Source organism: Dasypus novemcinctus, chromosome X (assembly GCF_030445035.2).
Source record: "Dasypus novemcinctus isolate mDasNov1 chromosome X, mDasNov1.1.hap2, whole genome shotgun sequence".
In the NCBI taxonomy this organism is placed as follows: domain Eukaryota; kingdom Metazoa; phylum Chordata; class Mammalia; order Cingulata; family Dasypodidae; genus Dasypus; species Dasypus novemcinctus.
In genome coordinates, this window is record NC_080704.1 from 36,847,929 (window position 1) to 36,866,402 (window position 18,474).

The 18,474-nt window shown below is 36.0% G+C and overlaps 1 protein-coding gene across 3 annotated transcripts in view; it reads right to left on the bottom strand.

Moving 5' to 3' along the window:
• The window catches only part of DMD (dystrophin), a 2,676,723-nt gene that overhangs the window by 1,569,320 nt on the left and 1,088,929 nt on the right, over positions 1 to 18,474 (bottom strand). For all 3 annotated transcript variants that reach the window (XM_058291720.2, XM_023592525.3, XM_058291721.2), the window contains one exon: positions 9,434 to 9,553. In XM_058291720.2, coding sequence (XP_058147703.1) covers positions 9,434 to 9,553 — 120 coding nt within the window. The remainder of the gene's footprint in view (positions 1 to 9,433; positions 9,554 to 18,474) is intronic.

An 18,474-nucleotide genomic window follows, 5' to 3' on the forward strand; every position in this document is an offset into this window, starting at 1 on the left:
TAGTGAAACTGAAGCCCAAAATATTTACATAACTGGACAAAATTATGCTGAAGATAAGGTACTGAGTGTGCAGAGTGTGACCCCAGAGTGTTCTCTCAACTGCCTTGCAATCAAAACTTCTCCCTTTTGCTAAGGCAAAAATTCCTCATTGGAATTACATCCAGCCATCTTCTCATAGATTCATTCAAACACCCAACAAGTGTGACTGTTCATTTATATCTGGTGTTTTCTATATGCAGTAGGAGTTTGTAAAGCAGACATTATGTAGAATATTATTTTTAGTGACAAGATTAGCTGGTATGAATAGAATGTAGGTTGAAGGATATGAGGGGACTAGTAGGGGACAACTCTAGAGAGACAGATAGGGATTAGGTAATAAAAGATTTTGAAGTCCAAAGAGATCAGATTCTTTAGAAGACAGGAAACCACTAAGGATTTTAAGCAGAAGGTAAAGTGTATGAATAGTTTCTTTGTGACTTTTTATTGTGGTAACAATATACAACTCAACATTTCCCACTTTAACTACTTTCAAGAGTAAAATTCAGTGATATTAACTACATTCATAATGTTGTGCTATCCTCATCACCATCCATTACCAAAACTTTTTCATCACCTCACAGAGAAATTACAACATTAAGCAACGACTGCTCATTCCTCCACAGCCACTCTCCCTTACATCCCTGATATCCTATAATCCATACTCTGTGACTATGAAATTGCTTATTGCCAGTATTTCACACAAGTGACATCACACAATATTTTTCCTCTTGTGTGTGGCTTATTTCACTCAACATGATATTTTTTAAGACTCATTCATGTTGTAACATGTATCAGAACTTCATTCCATTTCAATGGCTGAATAATATTCCAGGGTAGCTATACACCACATTTTGTCTATCCTTTCATCTATTGATGGACATTTGAGTTGCTTCCACATTTTGGCTCTTGTGAATAATGGTGCGTGCTATGAACCTTGGTGCACTAATATCTAATAGAATCCCTGCTTTCAGTTCTTTTGGATTTATACCTAGAAGTCATGTGGTAATTTTGTGTTCAACTTTCTAAGGAACCGACAAACTGCTTTCCACAGAGGCCGCACCATTTTACGATCTCAACAACAATGTACAAGGGTGACCATTTCTCCACATCCTCAACAACACTTACATTCTATTCTTTTAAAAATAATAACCATCCTAATGGGTGTGAAGTGGCATTTCATTGTGGGTTTGATTAGCATTTCCATGATTACCAATGATATATCTTCTCATGTGTTTATTGGGCATTTGTATATCTTCTTCAGAGAAATGTCTATTCAAGTCATTTGCCATTTTTAAATTGGGCTGTTTATTTTTTACCCTTGGGTCATAGCTGTTCTTTGTATATTCTGGATGTTAAATCTTAATCAGAGATATGAATTGTGACTATTTTCTCCCATTTTGTAGGTTATCTTTTCACTTTCTTGATAATGTCCTTTGATGTACAAAGGTCTCAAATTTTATTGATGTGAATTTAATGTATTTTTTTTCTTTTTTGCTCATGCTTTTGGTGAAATATCTAATAAAACATTGCAAAATCCAAAGTCATGAGGGTTTTTCCCTAAGAATTTTATGATTTTGGCTCTTAAGTTTAGCTTTTTGATTCATGTTGAGTTAAATTTTGTGGATGGTGTGAGGTAGGGGTCCAATTTAATTCTTTTGCAAAGTGGGTATTCAGTTTTCCCAGCACTATTTGTTGAGGAATCATTTTTCCCCCATTTAATGTACTTAGATACTTGTTGAATATCAGTTCACCATTGATGTGTGAGTTCATTTCTGGACTCTAATTTCTATTCTTTGGTCTAAATTGTCTATCTTTATACCTGTACCACACTGTTGTGAACAGTGTGGCTTTGTGTAAGTTTTGACATTAGAGAATGCAAGACCTCCAACTTTGTTACTCTTTTTCAAGATCAATTTGTGACTTGGGGCCCCTCATGATTCAATATGAATTTGAGCATTGGTTTTTCTGTTTTTTAAAAATAGGCTGCTGGGATTTTGATAGGGATTTATTTCAATCTATAGATCATTTTGGGTAGTACTGACACTATTGTCTTTCAATCCATGAATGCAGAATGTCTTCCCATTTACTTAGGTCTTCTTTAATTTCTTTCAGCAATGCTCTGTAGTTTTGAGTGCTCAAGTCCTTCACTTCCTAGGTTAAATTTATTTATTGAGATTTTATTCTTTTTGATGAGATTGCTAATGGAACTGTTGTAATTTCCATTTTGGATTGTTCAATGCTGGGGTACAGAAACACAACTGATGTTGCAAAATACTCTTGTACCCTGAAAATTGACTAAATTAGTTTATTGGCTCTATTAATTTTCTTGTGGACTCTTTGGGATTTTCTATACAGAAAGGATCATGCCATCTTCAAATAGAGATAGTTTTACTTTTTCCTTTCCAATTTGGATGAATTTAATTCTTTATTGGGAGCCACACTGACTTTATGGTAGAATTGAATTAAAAAATGCAATCTCTTAAAGCAGTTGGGCAAATTTGGGATGAGAAAGGTGTGACTTCACATACATACATGTAAATGCAAATGTGTGCATATATATGTATATATATATATATATGGAGAATTGGGAAGAGAAGTCTTGGTTGGACACAAGCTTGCATGTAAACTAAGAAGGATGATATAGCTTCCTTATAGGTAAGAATTTCCAGGTGCTTATGATATGGGTGTTACTTTGGCAAATGGCAACAGAAACAAAAATGAAATGATGAATTTGAGATACAGCCAAAAAATACTGTAATGGAATACATGCAAAGGGATTATAGGGGAAGGGAAATGGATGAGTCCAGGATGACTACATGCTTCTGGTATAGGTGTAGTGGTGAATGGTAGGACAACCACCAAAATAGGGACTCTGGTAAAAGAAGCCAATTTAGAGAGTTAAATTTCACCTCATTAAATTTGAGGTATCTTTCTGTCCTTTAAGGTGGATATATCCAAAAGAAAATGAGATAGAAGAGAATGGGCTCAGAAATGAGATCTGGGCAGAAGACATCCAGAGTCATTACCTTCTGCCTATTTTTGTTAGCATGACCTTCTGAAGTAACACAGAAAATGCCTTCCTTTTTCAATAATACAGTATAGCTCATGGTTTGCTTGTCTCTGTTTAGGTTTTCCTTCAGAGTAAATAATCCCTGGTTCTATAAACATTCTCCACTGAGTTTCACATCCTGGAGAAATTGAGCTAAAACACAGTGCCACTAATTGGGCCTAATTATGAAGTTCAGTGCCCCAGCTAAATTCTCAAATGTTTCTTTAACCAGAGTTTTCTGATGCTATTGATCAAATAAGGGACTCCAATATTTTTCAGTCCAATTTTTTTGCACATAAATCAGATATTAGGAAGAATTATATTAAAATACAGACATCCTCCCCCAACCCATACAGAGACAGGAGGGTTCCCTTATCCAAAGACATATCATGGAAAATTTATAAATAATTTATATTCATCCCATTCCTTATATCAACCAATTTAATAAATCCACCAAATTCATCTTCATAATATCATATTTCTACAAATTGTTTAATGTCATTTGATATAAAGTTGGTTTTCATGGCTTGATTTTAGCTCTTAGAGAGTTTTGACATCTTGAAAAATTATTCCTTCATTCAGTAAACAAGATCTTCATAAGATGAACAAGAAACTACCAGTGTATATGACCTTATGCTTAATAATCTATTCCAAAATCATATTTTACTGGGTATTCTTCTTTCAAAGAGGAAGCTTGCCTGTATGTATTCTTTGGCATAATGCTAATTCTCCAAATGGTAGAGAGTAAATTTAAGATTAAAGTAACTTAACAAAATTATTCAAATTTCTATTATATGTCAGAAACTCTCCTGGGTCTATACATTTAGTTAGACTGATGAGTCTTAACTTATATAGAAGGTATATAAGAACATACCTTAAAATAGGATTTTAACAGCTTTACCTTTACTCTGGAACATGTTTTCATTATAGCATCTTCTGTAAGCAGTGGGTCTAATCATTTTTCTGGTTCCTTTTAACTAGAAAAAGCTATTGCCCTAGGACGATAGCTTCCCTCTATGCTTTATCCATGGTCTTCTTTCAGTTTCTCAAATGAAAACAGTCCCCCAGGACCATTATAACTCTAAAATAATTCCCTTACCTTTTTCTAATCTGATTAAATTCCATCTTCTCAATGAAGCCTCCCTTTACCACCCCATTTAAAATAAGCACCCTCCTTTATTTATAAAGATGTCTGCTTAGAATGCATGATCCACCGAGGAAGGAATTATATTTTGTTCCTTACATAACCTCAAAGCCAAGACTATTAGCCAGTACCAAGTAAACATTCAATCAATAATTGTTGAATAACTGAATAAATACTGTTCTTCTGCCCAGAACATTCTCCTACTCTCTGGGGTTGCCAAATTAACTTATGCTAAATCTTACCTAAGGTTCTGGACCACAACATGTCATCTAGCAATATATATTTATTTTTACCACATAGAACTCATCATAGCTATACTTTTATGTTAGTTGCTTTTGATTAGTGCAGGTCCAGTAGGAAAGGCATCATGACTGTTACCCCCAACCCACTCCCCTCACCACTGTATGTCCTGCTTCAATCATGACAGAGAGCTGCTACTCATGCTCATCATATATTAGTTGACTGGATGAATTCTGGTAGAGTTTAATTCTAATTCTTAGGTGCCTACCTTATAAACCTCCTCTATCATTACTCTTCTGAATCTCAATGTTGTAATCTCATTGCTCTCTTTCAGTCCCTTGAGGGTGCCTTTCTCACTTTGTGCTACTATTGCCTCTTCCTGGAAACTCTACCCACTTCCACCAATCCATCCCCCACCTCCCTGCGCACTCTCTCTCATTGCACACACATGAACATGCACACTTTATCTAGTTCACTCCAACAAATCATTTAGACCTAGCTTAAACATCACTTTCCTAGGGAATCTTTTGATGTCTTCAAACCTGTTTAAGTTAGAAAACCTTGTTCCTTTCCTTCCTATAAAGAAATTGTGTCCATTTTCAAAATTTTGCTCATCTTTTTAAGTATTTGATTAATGTGTATTTCCTGTGCTAGATTACAAATACTAGACGGGTTGTGGCCATGCCTATCATGGTGAGTAGGGATGAGCAGGAATCAGCATTCTATTCCTGAAAGGGAGCCTGAGAAACAGCTACCACCATTCCAAGGTACCAAGGAAGGCAGCAGACTTGAAAATTACCCACTCCTGACCCGGGAAGGTACTGAAAAATTATCATTTGATCCACCCTAGTATTTCTGTTCCCCATCACACTTTTTGAATAAATGGAACAAAAGGAATGCCTTAAGAAAGATATGGTAATGTCCTCAAGGACTGAAATCTCTACATAAATTGCCACTCTTAGTTACTCAGCTGAGCTATTTCTCAATAAATTTGTTATATGGTTTCATTGCTTACAAATCAGGTTCTCTGTGTACTGATATACTTGAAACCTCTAAAGTTAAGGACAAGGCTCCAACCTGTGATGACATTGCTGAAGGAAAAGCTGAACACACAGAGAGAATCAGTTAAATAAATTTACAACAGAATGTACTTTTCAGAATATTATCTTTCATAAGCCATGTCATCTTTTAAAATCCCAAAGCAAAAGTTCTGACGTAGCTTTGTTTTCCTTCAAGTCCTTTTAAAAGAAAACTTCTAAAAGTCTTTTAAAGTTACAAAAATTCTAACTTAGAACACCATAGTCACAGAATTCATAGAACTGAGTCAACACATGTAAAAATATTATATGGGAATTATTTTTAGAGTTCTAACTTAGGATAGTCAGATCTCATCTCTTCCTTATTGCACTTAACCAGGGCTTACCCTTCCTGGTTTCCCTCTAACTGCATCTCCTTATTCAAGACAACTGGATGCTTCTTTTTGAGACCCCCAACAGCACTTATACGGAATTGGAGTAAAATGGATTCAGGCCTTGTAATGACAGGGGAGGCCATGGAGGGAAAGAGAAGGTGTGGGATCTTGGGGAATAAGGCATGGATGACCAGATCTTGATCAAACAGAAGCCCTCAAGGAATCTTTCTCGGGTTATTATAAATTTTTTCCTCGCATAATGTCCATGTATCTATTTCTCATTTCCATTATGCTTCCAGTTACTTCTGTCAGAATTCCTCTGGCCAAGTATGAAACATGTTATAGTCCACAGTCTCCAAAGAAAAAGAAATTCTCATCACTTGCTTAGTATATGTATGTATGTTGGTGTTAAAGGGACTCCTTCAATGTAATTGCACCATCTCTTTTTAAAATCCTTTATCCTTTATCCTCTCCTCTTCCTTCTCCTCCACCAACTTTTTTTTAAAGATTTATTTTTTATTTATTTCTCTCCCCTTCCCCACCCCCCAGTTGTCTGCTCTCTGTGTCCATTCACTGTATGTTCTTCTGTGACCGCTTCTATCCTTATCAGCAGTACCGGGAATCTGTGTTTCTTTTTGTTGCATCATCTTGCTGTGTCGGCTTTCTGTTTCTGCGGTGCCATTCTTGGGCAGGCTGCACTTTCTTTCACGCTGGGTGGCTCTCCTTATGAAGCACATTCCTTGCATGTGCGGCTCCCCTACACAGGGGACACCCCTGCATGGCAGGGCACTCCTTGCGCGCATCAGCACTGCGCATGGGCCAGCTTCACAAGGGTCAAGGAGGCCTGGGGTTTGAACTGCGGACCTCCCATGTGGTAGACGGACGCCCTAGTCATTGGGCCAAGTCTGCTTCCTGTCCTCCACCAACTTTTCTTCTCATCCCTTTCCTTTTAAAATTTAGAATAGGGAAGACATGATTATATCATTTACAAAGAACCTAAGAAATAAACACCTGTATTTCAAGGTCAAATGAGAGCCCCGCATTCTGGGGCATTTGCAACCAATGGCTAAATAAGGTTTGGAACTCAAGCATGGGGTCCTCTGGGTCTAAGGCAGGGGTTCTTAACCAGGGGTCCATGGAAAGATTTCAGGGAGTCCATGAGCTTGAATTGAAAATTCAGAAGTTCAAAAACATTCTTGTGGGAACATGTAGGGGTGGGTGTGATTAAATAATACTAAGTATAATGTGGACTTAGTATGATTTTTATTTTGATGTAGTGTGTTCTGAGTGCAGTGAATAACTGCTTCCAAAAAGGTTGATAAGGATGGCAGAGATGATTTTATGATGCCATGGGGAAACTCGAATTTTTAAATGTTCACTGAAAATGACCGTTTGAACATATGTTGAACCATGTTAGGTTGTCAGGTATTGAAATTATGAGAAAGTTGTAATGTCAAATAATTCTAAAATTTAAAGACATGCTGATGTTGAGTGTCATAAAACTATCTGCCGCTACATTCTGAGAAGGGGCCCATGGTTTTCACCTGATTAGCAAAGGGGTCTGTGGAACAAAAAAGATTAAGAATCCCTGGTCTAAGGAAACTAATGTAATGGGAAAGAAAGGAATGTTACAGTAGGGGCTTTCCCTCCACTTAATTCCTTCTAACTTAGCTCTTTTTAGATACTAGTCTAGATTACCCAAAAATCATGTTACTAAGGAGTTGAGTAAAGGCAAATGAGGGTATCAAAAGGGGAAAGGCGGTTGAGGGATAAAGGAAAGGCTGACAGGCAGTGAACAATACTAATTAAGGGGGGCAGGAAATCATGGACAATGAAGATTGGCTTTATGTGAATTAGAGCTAGAAGATATATGTACAGCTATCTTAGTAGATATCTTTGGGCCCCCCAAAATAAAGGCAGAAAACAAAGTGAGAAATGAAAGTAAGTACGATAATAAATAAAGAAAAGCATAGATCCATCACTGGCAAATTATCCTGCCGAAGAACTAACCAGTCACCATCTATGAGTTCAATGGGCTGTTGTTGTTCAGAGATGGTTCACTCCCACAGGCATCAACTAGTAACACTTACACTCTAAGACTAGTTGTGCTTAGCTTCCTAATGTAAAAATAAATGTTCTTCAGATGCTATTTTTTTTTAACCAACTCCTTCAAGCTGCCCCATCCCACCCCCAAGTCTTTGGTTCTTTTCTGAAAATTTCTGGGAAACAGTGACTATTAGATTTTTGCCCATGTGTAATTTGTCATAATAATATAGTATCAGAACTATGGAACTCCTTAAAACGGGTGTAGCACTGGCCTGTCAGTGTAGTGTTTTAGCCAGTCATGATCAAATATATCTATCTGATGTCATGGATGTCATAATCCTTTTAAATCTGTATTCCCTGCAATTTCATTGAAACATTAGCAATTAACAGGGGTCGACAGCATATGTTAAATGCTGAGCTGCAGCAGTGTCCAGACTGTACTAATAGTTTGAGTTTTCTCTTTGTCATTTAATGATGGAGAGCAAGAACATTGTTGAAGATTGGCAGTCTAAATCAGTAATGTGCAGAAATGACACTTCATTGGAATAACCAAAAACCAACATATTTCCAACACTAAAAGTGGAGAAAACAGAAATAAGGCTTTAAGAAATCGAGTTATAGGTAAGGTAGGGTAAACTATTGTTAGAACAAACTTTGCCTGATAAAGCCATTTAAACCCACATTGTTTGAATCCTTAGACATATCAGATTTTGTTCTACCCTAATCATAACAGAGGATAGGTAGGCATTTGGTGTGCACAATGAATGCCTCAAATATAATCTGTACTTGTGCATATATGTGAATGAATGCATAAGTGTTCAAAATAATAAACGGCTGTGTGTTGCCCTCAATACTTCAGTTTTGGTATGTGTATGTATGTCTTGCTGAAATTGTTTTATTTTTTACAGTAAAACTTTATTTTTCCCATCTTGGAAGAAAAGGCTAAAATATGAAAATATTTACATTATCATTTGTGTTCCCAAGGGCACAATCACTAGAGCTTAGGTTGGGCTTGAAAGGCCCAGTGTTTATTCCAACCTGCTTTCCATGATTTAAACATCCGGCCACACCCTCCTAAAGACTATTATTGAATGCTTCCAGGAATAATAATACTGAAGGCATTCAATTTCTAGTTATTTAATCGATATGACTTTTTTTTTTGGTGTGTTTTGCCTTTATCCCCTTAGACTCTAGGTTTGAAGAGGGTAGAAATGATATTCCTCAGATCAGTTCTCTAAAACAGGTGATGCAACTATAATAAAAAAAGTATTTGTATTTGCATATTTCCCCAAAGGCCCAGAAGCTAGTGTGAACAGTGAACAGTTAATGAAAGGAAGATATGCACAAATGGGAAATAACTTGAATTAGTTTTAATAAATATGTTGCATTCTTAATGTTTCTAATATAAAAATTGCATCCTAATTTTTATAAATTTTTTTGGAATTGTACCTTTGTGTTTTGAAAGGCATATTTCGTTTATTAAAGAAAGTAATCTGACAATTACCTTAAGTTGTTCTTCCAAAGCGGCAGCTGCATGATCTCCACTAGTTTCATCAACCACCACGACCATGTGAGTGAGAGAATTGACCCTGACTTGTTCCTGTTCTAGGTCTTCTTGAAGCACCTGAAAGATAATATTTTAAGGAAAAGAAATTAAAAGAATAGTCTCTCGATCTGTACACTGAAAACATTTCTTCCTAAATGTGTGTGATTTATTTCTGCTGTGTCTTTGGCAATGCCATTTTTAATAAACTAGAACCATTCGAAGCAATTTTTCTGCTATGATGCTCAGCAAAATTCACACGTGTCTATTGTAAACTGAACTAAAGCAAATAGAGAGCTTATGATGAGACAGGTACAGTGGGATGTTTTACTTTTCTCACCCCTTCTAATCTTCTCAAGGACTTTCTTGCTGCAATTTCCTCTGCAATTACCTTTGGCATCTAAAATCTCTCCTTCTCTAATGAAGTTAATCGCCATACACAACAAAACAAACTTTTCTGGCCCATTAAATACCTCCAGCTACTGCCTGAGCATTCTCCTCTTCATTGAAAAATATTTTGTTTTCTACAGTTACTGTTTCCACTTTCTTACTCTAATACTCCTTTTGTCCACCATCCCATTGAAACATCTCTTGTAAAAGTTACCATCAACCTTTAAGTTCCCAAAGTCAATAATCATGTCTTCATATCAACTTACTTGACATTCCAATTACTAACTATACCTTCCTTCTCTTGAAATTCTTCCCTTGACCTTCATATAGCACCCTCTTCTGATTATACTCCCATCTCAATATCGGCTGCTATTTATCTCCTTTGCTGGTTCCTTCTCCTTTGCTCCAACTATAAATCAGATTTCATTCCTCTGTGTGAAAGCCAATAGATTCTCATCTCATTAAGAAGGACAATCTAAATTCCTTACCTGAAATACTTATATGATCTAGCAACTGCTGACCTCCCCAATCTGACTGCATACCATTCTTGTCCTCCTACATTATGTTTCACTTACCTTCTCCCTTTTCCACAAATGTGTGAAGCTCTTCCATCTGCCTGAATTGTTCTTCCACTAGATCATTAAATAATCTCTTATTATTATTATTCAGGACTCAGTTTAAGTATCACCTCTCCAGAGAGGCTTTTCATGAGCATGTTTCTCCCTCTGAAGTTTCTCTTTTGTTATTCTCTATATCTACCATATTTTTGAAAAATCATAGCACTATCACTACTCAATATTTTCTTATATGTCACTTGTGTTTTGTTTCTTCTTATTGGAATAGGAGATCCACTAGAGCAGAGACATTGCCTGTTCTTCTCTACATATTTCCAGCAACTAAATCAATAAACATTCGTCAAATGAAAGGTGCCATATCGGGGGGGGGGGGGGGGGCAATGTTCACAGATGAGTTTGGTCCTTCCTGATTACATGAAGATTACAATCTAGGAGAAGAAATTGTGCAATTACTGTAACTTCTGTAGAATATAACCACTTTTCCTCAGCTGAACCCTGGCTGGTATGAAAACAGCAAAGTTCAAATCCTAGCTTTTTAACTTAAAACAAGTGTGACCCTAAAAAAGTCACCATTTTCTCCAGTTTAAAGAGGTGGTCACAAAACAGCACTTCTGATCTTTTACAAAGCATGGAAAGATAAACAGAGGTAAACAGAAAAGGAAAGCAGATTTGTAAATAGAGGGTAAATAGAAGATAGGTAAACCAAAGAGGTTGTTCTAGAATCGAAGCACCCAGTCTGGGAGCTCCAGGTCCAAGAGATCCTCCTCTGCTATACTAATCATTATTGGGTTTCCATGTATGGCTATGCAAAGATATGAGTCATAAAGGTCGCTTCTTGGAACTTTTTGACTTGACCCATAATGGAGAAGCAGGATTGGGACATTTCCAGAAAGCCTGTGACTTTCTGGAAAACCTGCAGTCCCTAATTGCAAGACAGTGGTGCTTGGCACCCATCAGACAAGCTCTTAATTATTATTCAAACCCTATGGCAGGTATAGAGGATCTTATTAGGATGGTTACAACACAATCACAAACACATGAGCATTTTTATCATAGGACTTTTATTTTTTCAACTCTAAACATTTTAGAGCACTGCAAAACCTCTTCTTTTTAAGTTCCTTTCTCTACATTTTCAAGTGAAACAATTTAGAATGAAATGACTATGCATCTCTTTTGTGTGTAGAACCTATAATGACTATCACACCTTTGACATTCCAGAACTTACTCTGGTTAATAAAACTCTGCCACCAGGCCAAAAATGGAAACATTAACATTCACAGCTGTCCATGACAATCATGTTTAGTCTGTATTATCTAGGTTATATAAGCCAGGACTGAGAATATTTTAAATGTGTCAGTCAGGAATATTTTAAAATAATAATTTGGTGGCCAATATATCATAAATTGGTTTCTTGAGTTTAGCCAATTCTTTTTACCTATCACTCCAATATGAAAATATATCTAACCACATATGTTAAAAACTACAAGGAAATAATGCCATAATGTTCACGTTTTACATGTAAATTATTGTTATAAGTTTAATATAATTTCATGAAGGAATCTGAGAAATCATTTTTTGACCCAGGAAATGCTGCTTCTCAACTTAGACTGAGTCTTTCTAAAGCATCAATAATTAAATGTACTATGGATTTTCTCCAGTATTTAGATTTCTGATTTTGTTTTACTTCTCTACTTGATCTATAATCAGAGTCATCTTGCCATACTTATTCAAGTTTTACATTCTATGTTTTTGCAGAAGTGCTCACACAAAGTATCACTAAATTTAGTTGTAAGTTGATAATTTTAAAATCAAACATAAGAACTACCTGTATTTATAGTGAATAGAAGGAAATAAATAATGGAAAGGATCTCCGCAGTAGCTGAAAATCTTAGCCTGCATAGCACTGAGGTTGATTAGCATCAGCTGTTTTCGATTTTAATGTTATGCTCAGTATCTCCTTTTCTCTTCTATGATTTTTATTAATTACATCTCTTCTTTCAGCCATAATCAGGGATAAAGAAGGTTAAACTGACCTCTTATACTGAGCATACTCAATAGCTGCAAGACAGAAGCTACAGCAAAACTGGAATCAGATTTCCTATTTTCTCATAACTCAACTCTGAAACATTAAGGAGATCACAATATTAGCTAAACCTCTGAATGGCAGAAAAAAACAAAAATATTATAAAGTACCCTATGTCCGGGGTTCATTCAAATCACTTCAAGCTTAGAAGTAGCAAATGTGAGTCACGTTATTTCCAAATATAGATGTATCCCCAGAGAAATACACTTAAAACTTTGCCTATCAGAAGAAAATATCTTCAAACTAAAGTCTTATATTATTGTTAAAATACATTTTATCAGACGTTTATATATTAATTATAAGTAATACATAGGTAATCTATGAATATACTTATTGCCAGTAGTTTCATTAAGGTAAGGCATTTGAAACATCAGATTTTAAAAAATCTGCCATGCTCCTAATTAATTTTCCATACCATTATGAAATAGATACAAATGTCAGCAATGTTTGTTCTCTAATGTCAAATAGCAATCTTTTTCCCTTTGACAAGATAAAATGCCAGCAGTGAAATTTAACATTAAAAAAGGCTTAGATCTGACAAAATTCGATTTTGTTATACCTCTGTGAATAATTCTATTTCCTCTAAATAATTCTCTAGTTAAAGAACCTAACCAAATTTGTTACTCCCCTGTACATATTCACAATTTTAGGATCCAAATAGGACTTTTCTTCTACTTCCTCTAAATGCTATCAGTAGTACCGAATTCTCATTACTCTGAGCCATGCCAAGTTGGTTTACAGTGGTGTAAATCACTGGAGAACAAGCCTCTTCATATTACTCCAGACCTATGATATTTTACCTGATTTTAGCATACGTATGAAATAATGCTTGGAAAATTAAGACATGGAAATATGAAAGGATAGTGAATACTTTTTGATTCAATGTCTGTAGAGTAAAAGGATCAATTAACAGAAAAGGAGCAGAATAGATTTTAACAATGCACACAAACAGGTCTCCTGTAAGTTCTGTGGGAGGGTTTATGATGTTTCCCTTGGCCCCTGAATATAATCAGCTACAAGGGACAGGAAAGAGTAGTGATTACCCATGTAAGAGTGTGTGTATGTGCGTATGTGTGTGTGCGTGTTCGTTCCACTTCAATGATTAACCATTAGGAAACTGTCAACAGGTGCAGCACTTCCAGGTCCTACACACATACACACACAAATCTAGAAACAACACAGAGCTCGGGTTCTGCAGTCTGCCTGCCTGGGTTTGAACCTTCCTTGGCTCTACCATTTACTGTGCGACCCTGGTCAAATTCCTAAACTCTCTCGCATCAGATTCCTAAAATAGGATCATAATCATATTGACCTCATGGGATTGTAATGAAAATTAAACATTTAATCCTGACTTTGAGTGGCAGGTCCAAGGGGTAGGGGACAGCAAGACCACACAAATAGTCCCTGCACGTACATTCCTAGAGAGATCATTATTCTTTCTTCAGATCCAGTTTCCTAGCTGATTTTATTTTTCCTGGGGAATAGATGCCTGAACAGTAGTCTACTGTAGTTCATAGAGTACGTACTATTTAAAGAGAACAGGTGCTCGTGTGTAAATGGAGAAATAGTGCTATGGATAGATAGTACTTTGGTATCAATCAGAATCAGTCAGGAAATACATGGTACTCTCAAGAGTTTAACAAAGGGACCATGAATGAAAATGGAGGCAGAGTTTATAGATATTAATAAACGTCACCTGGAGTCTTGCAATGGCAGAAGCAGTTGCCAGAATGTATGAGGGGAGCAAACCTTTCCAGAACCCAGAAAGTAGTTGTAAGGAGAGGATCACGTGACAGGGCCCATGCCTTTAGTAGAAAGACACAGATAACTTTCAGTGACTTGGAAGAGGGGTGTTAAGGGAATAAATGTCCTAATTCCAGTCTCCTCTCACCCGCCAATCTCCAGCAGATGCTCCTTTTGGTCACATCCAATCAGCAGTCCAAGCTCACGGATGCAGCCCAAAGTCAGCTTTTTAGAACCAAAGATTGGAAAAGAGTGGATCTGGGGGACAAGTGGAAGATACTCTGCAAATTCTCCCTCAATTACTATTGAAAGAAAAAGAAAAGGAAGATCGTGAGAGCAAGGGTTTGTTCTGGGTTTGTGAAATCTTTTAACCACTTGGTAAAATGAGGGGGCCAGGCTTCATGGAATCAAAGGCCTTTTTCTGCTACAAAAATATTGACATTAATTTGGATTAGTGTATTCCTAGATTCTAAGGACTTGTACTGCCCTCTACCAAATCACTTTAAACTAATACAATTAGAAAGATGTTTAATAAAAATTTGAAGTTTACAGAGATTACAGAGTTCACAGTGTTTTTAATTTAGCTGAATCAAATTGATTTTATATCTCAAATAAAAGCATCAAGGCCAAATCAGAAAGTTTTAAGATTTCTTAGGAAATGATGAGGAGGTAGACAATTTATCCTCCTCTTCTGCTTTTCTCCTATGGCCCACTTTAATTTCCTTCTTTCCATCACCTCTACACGAGGCTAGGCTCTTTATCCCCTGCTGTCTTGAATGAAATGAAATGGAAATGACTTCCAATTTTATTTTCAGTGCAATTTCCACTTTGTTAAGCCTGGCTGATCACAGTATTGTCTAGTTCCCCATGAGGATCTATTGATGGTATGTAATGTTGTTGTAAATTTACTGAATATTTTAAATACGCTTTCCCTATAGGCTCTACTAGAAGAGCTTTTATTTTTATATCCACATACTTAAATGTGATTGCATAGTTTTCTTAGTCTTTAACTATATCAGAACCCATTTTTTAAACTTTTTGTTAAAAATTAATATTTTTCTATCCTGCCAACTCCTAAACTACAAAAGGGTTGGGTGGGTGGGGGGGGGGGAACTAAAGACTATTTCAATTAGAGGAATTTGAAAGATGATAAAAGTACTAAGTGCTTCCCAGTCACAGGAAGTGGACTCAATAAATATAATTTGCTTTAAAATCAGATTAGACAATTAATGTACCCCTACATCTTTCAGAATATAAGGGGGGAAAGGGCATAATATGGACTATAGATAGACCAAAAATTCTTGCATGTTTATGAGGAAACAGTAATATGGTGGTCAAGGGTGTGGTATCTGAAGTTAGATTTCTTGGGCTTGATTCCTGGATCCATCACTAACCAGATTAGTGAACTTAAGAAGGTTATTCATTCATACCAAGCCTCAACTTCCTAATCTGAAAAACTGAGATAATAGTACCTATTTCTTTAGATAGCTCTGAAGACCAAATAAGGAATAATTACTTAGCACCTCACCTGTCTCAATAAATATTAACAGCTAGTTAGTTCAGAAAACCAAAAGTTAGGTACATTCAGATAAAGAACTTCAAAACAAACTACAAGAAACTAACATTCACTTAATTCATCCTTATCAAATACATTCTGCAAACACCATCTTCTAATAGATACCATAAAAAACAAAGAGAATGTGGTTTTTGAAATCTGGGAAAAGTAAAGTTACAGGAAAGTTTTACGGTCTAGAGAAATATATAATGAATTTAAACCTTTAAATATTATTTGAACTTCCAAATCATTTAAAGGAGATTAGCATCAGCAAACAAATTACCTGATCTATTTGTCTCATACATTGCTGAAAATTTTGTACGGCCAGAGATATGTCATGCAGCAAAAATAAATAAATAAATAAATAAACAGACCCTGAAGACTAATTGCTTTCAATTGTCATGCATTTCCTCTCCCCCATACAATACAAACAGGCATGCATGCATCCATCCATAGATCCTTTATGTAGTTATACAGTTGAAATCAGAAATTAGATTAAAATGAACACCAAGAAAATCTAATAAAGAATGACAAAATGGCTTTAGCCTGACAATAATTATTATAAAAGGAGAGAACAGGATTATTGAAAGAAGAGGTTCATGTGTAAGGTTTCAGGCACAACACAGAAGTTGTATGCTAATAATATGGAGGTGTGAGATTTGGTTCTACTGATCATCCCTCTGCTTAGACATTTTTTCCATTCTCATCATAAGCCTATTTTCTTTTGTTTTCAATATATATTTATTTTTAAAAGATACTTAGATTACATAAAATGTTACATAAAAAAATATAAGGGATTCCCATATGCCCCACTCCCCACACCTCCTACTTTTTCCCACATTACCAACTTCTTTCATTAGTGTGGTACATTCATTAACAATTGATGAACACATTTTGGAGCATTGCAGCTAAGCATGGATTATAGTTTACATTGAAGTTTACAGTCTCTCCCACTCAGTTCTGTAGGTCATGGAGGGATATATAGTAGCCTGTATCTGTCATTGCAATGTTATTCAGAACAATTCCAAGTCCTGAAAATGGCCCCATATTACACCTCTTTTTCCCTCTTCCTGGCTTCAGTACCTTCAGTGGCCACTGTCTCCACATCAATGATATAATTTCTTCCATTGCTAGAATCACAGTAAATCTGTAGTAGAATACCAGTAATTCCACTCTAGTCCACATTATATTCCCCAATCTTGAGGATTCTGGAATGGTGATGCCCACTGCTCCACTAATGGAGAAGGCTTCAATCCCATATGGCTGATGAATGGGACTCCCTTGCTTGCAGTTGAAGACTCATTTCCTTGGTGTTGTGGTTGTCCATCCTCACCTCCTTGTTAGTTGTTCTGGGTGAGTCCTATGTGAGGGTAGAAGCTCACTTTAAAATGTCTGAGACCTGATTTATTCTAGGTTGAGGCCAGGAGTGCAGAGTTCTTACAATTTATATGAAATTCAACCTAATTCACTAGACTAGAGTCCTAAATATGAATTTAAAACCAAGGACACACAAGCTTATTTGCTAAGGACACATCTAAATATGACACCGTTGGTTGGCATCTACTGTGATGGTTAAAAAGGTGCCAAATTTATAACTATGAAGATATTTGAATAAGGGAATAAAATAGGGACAGAAGGAAGGAAGAAGAAAAGTCAGAGGTAGGTAGAGGGCACTGGAAATAGTAGCTACATGGAAGCTACTTCACAGATATGTTTCCTCTTCACCTTCATAAGCTGTTTTTCTCCCCCTACCCAGAACCTTTTTTCTGTTTATTTAAACTGTCTGACTTTCGTGCCCCTGGGAGAAAAGTAGCAATGATGAAACCATTGTGAGGAATGGAAATAGAATTATGTAAAGTATCTGCTCCCAAAAACATTTACTGAGCACCAATTATTTGCTAAGTGCTCTGCTAAGCATTATAGGAACAGAGAAGTCATCTGACTTTCTGGTTCTAGTATAGCAATTTTTCCTGATTATACCATTTGTCTTTACTGCCATAATCATCAAACATTCATTAAGCACTTATGGGGCAAAAAGATAGGAAATAAAATGGAATTGCAGAGTAGTAACTAATAACACCTCATTTTAATCTTGCTAAAAATAAGAGAGAGATTGCTAGTCATTAAAAACACTATTTGATTCTATGGCATTCTCAGGCTTATCTGGGTATATTAAAAAAATTGGTGTCTCTAAGATAAAGGTATCTTTGGCTGTTATTCTACTCTACTCTACTCTACTCTACTCTACTCTACTCTACTCTACTCTACTCTACTCTACTTTACTCTATTCTATTCTATTCTATTCTATTCTATTCTATTCTATTCTATTCTATTCTATTCTATTCTATTTTGGGGCAGGTATATTTTAATACAAACACTGCAGTATTATAAAACCAGGCTATGGCATTTCGAGCAATGGTAATGAATCAGTACTCATCACTTCTAATGAACTAATTAGTAATCTGTTAGCTGGAATTATTTGTTAAAATAAGAACATGGGTACTGTTATCATTGTTATCATTACTTTAATTAGTTTTGTCAATTTTCTTAATTCCAACCCTGGCCTCCCAAAGTACCCAGTCTCAGAATCTACTATTTGAAGCTCTATATTCATTCCCTAAATCCAGTCCTATTGGTTCTGCTACTGATCTCCAAA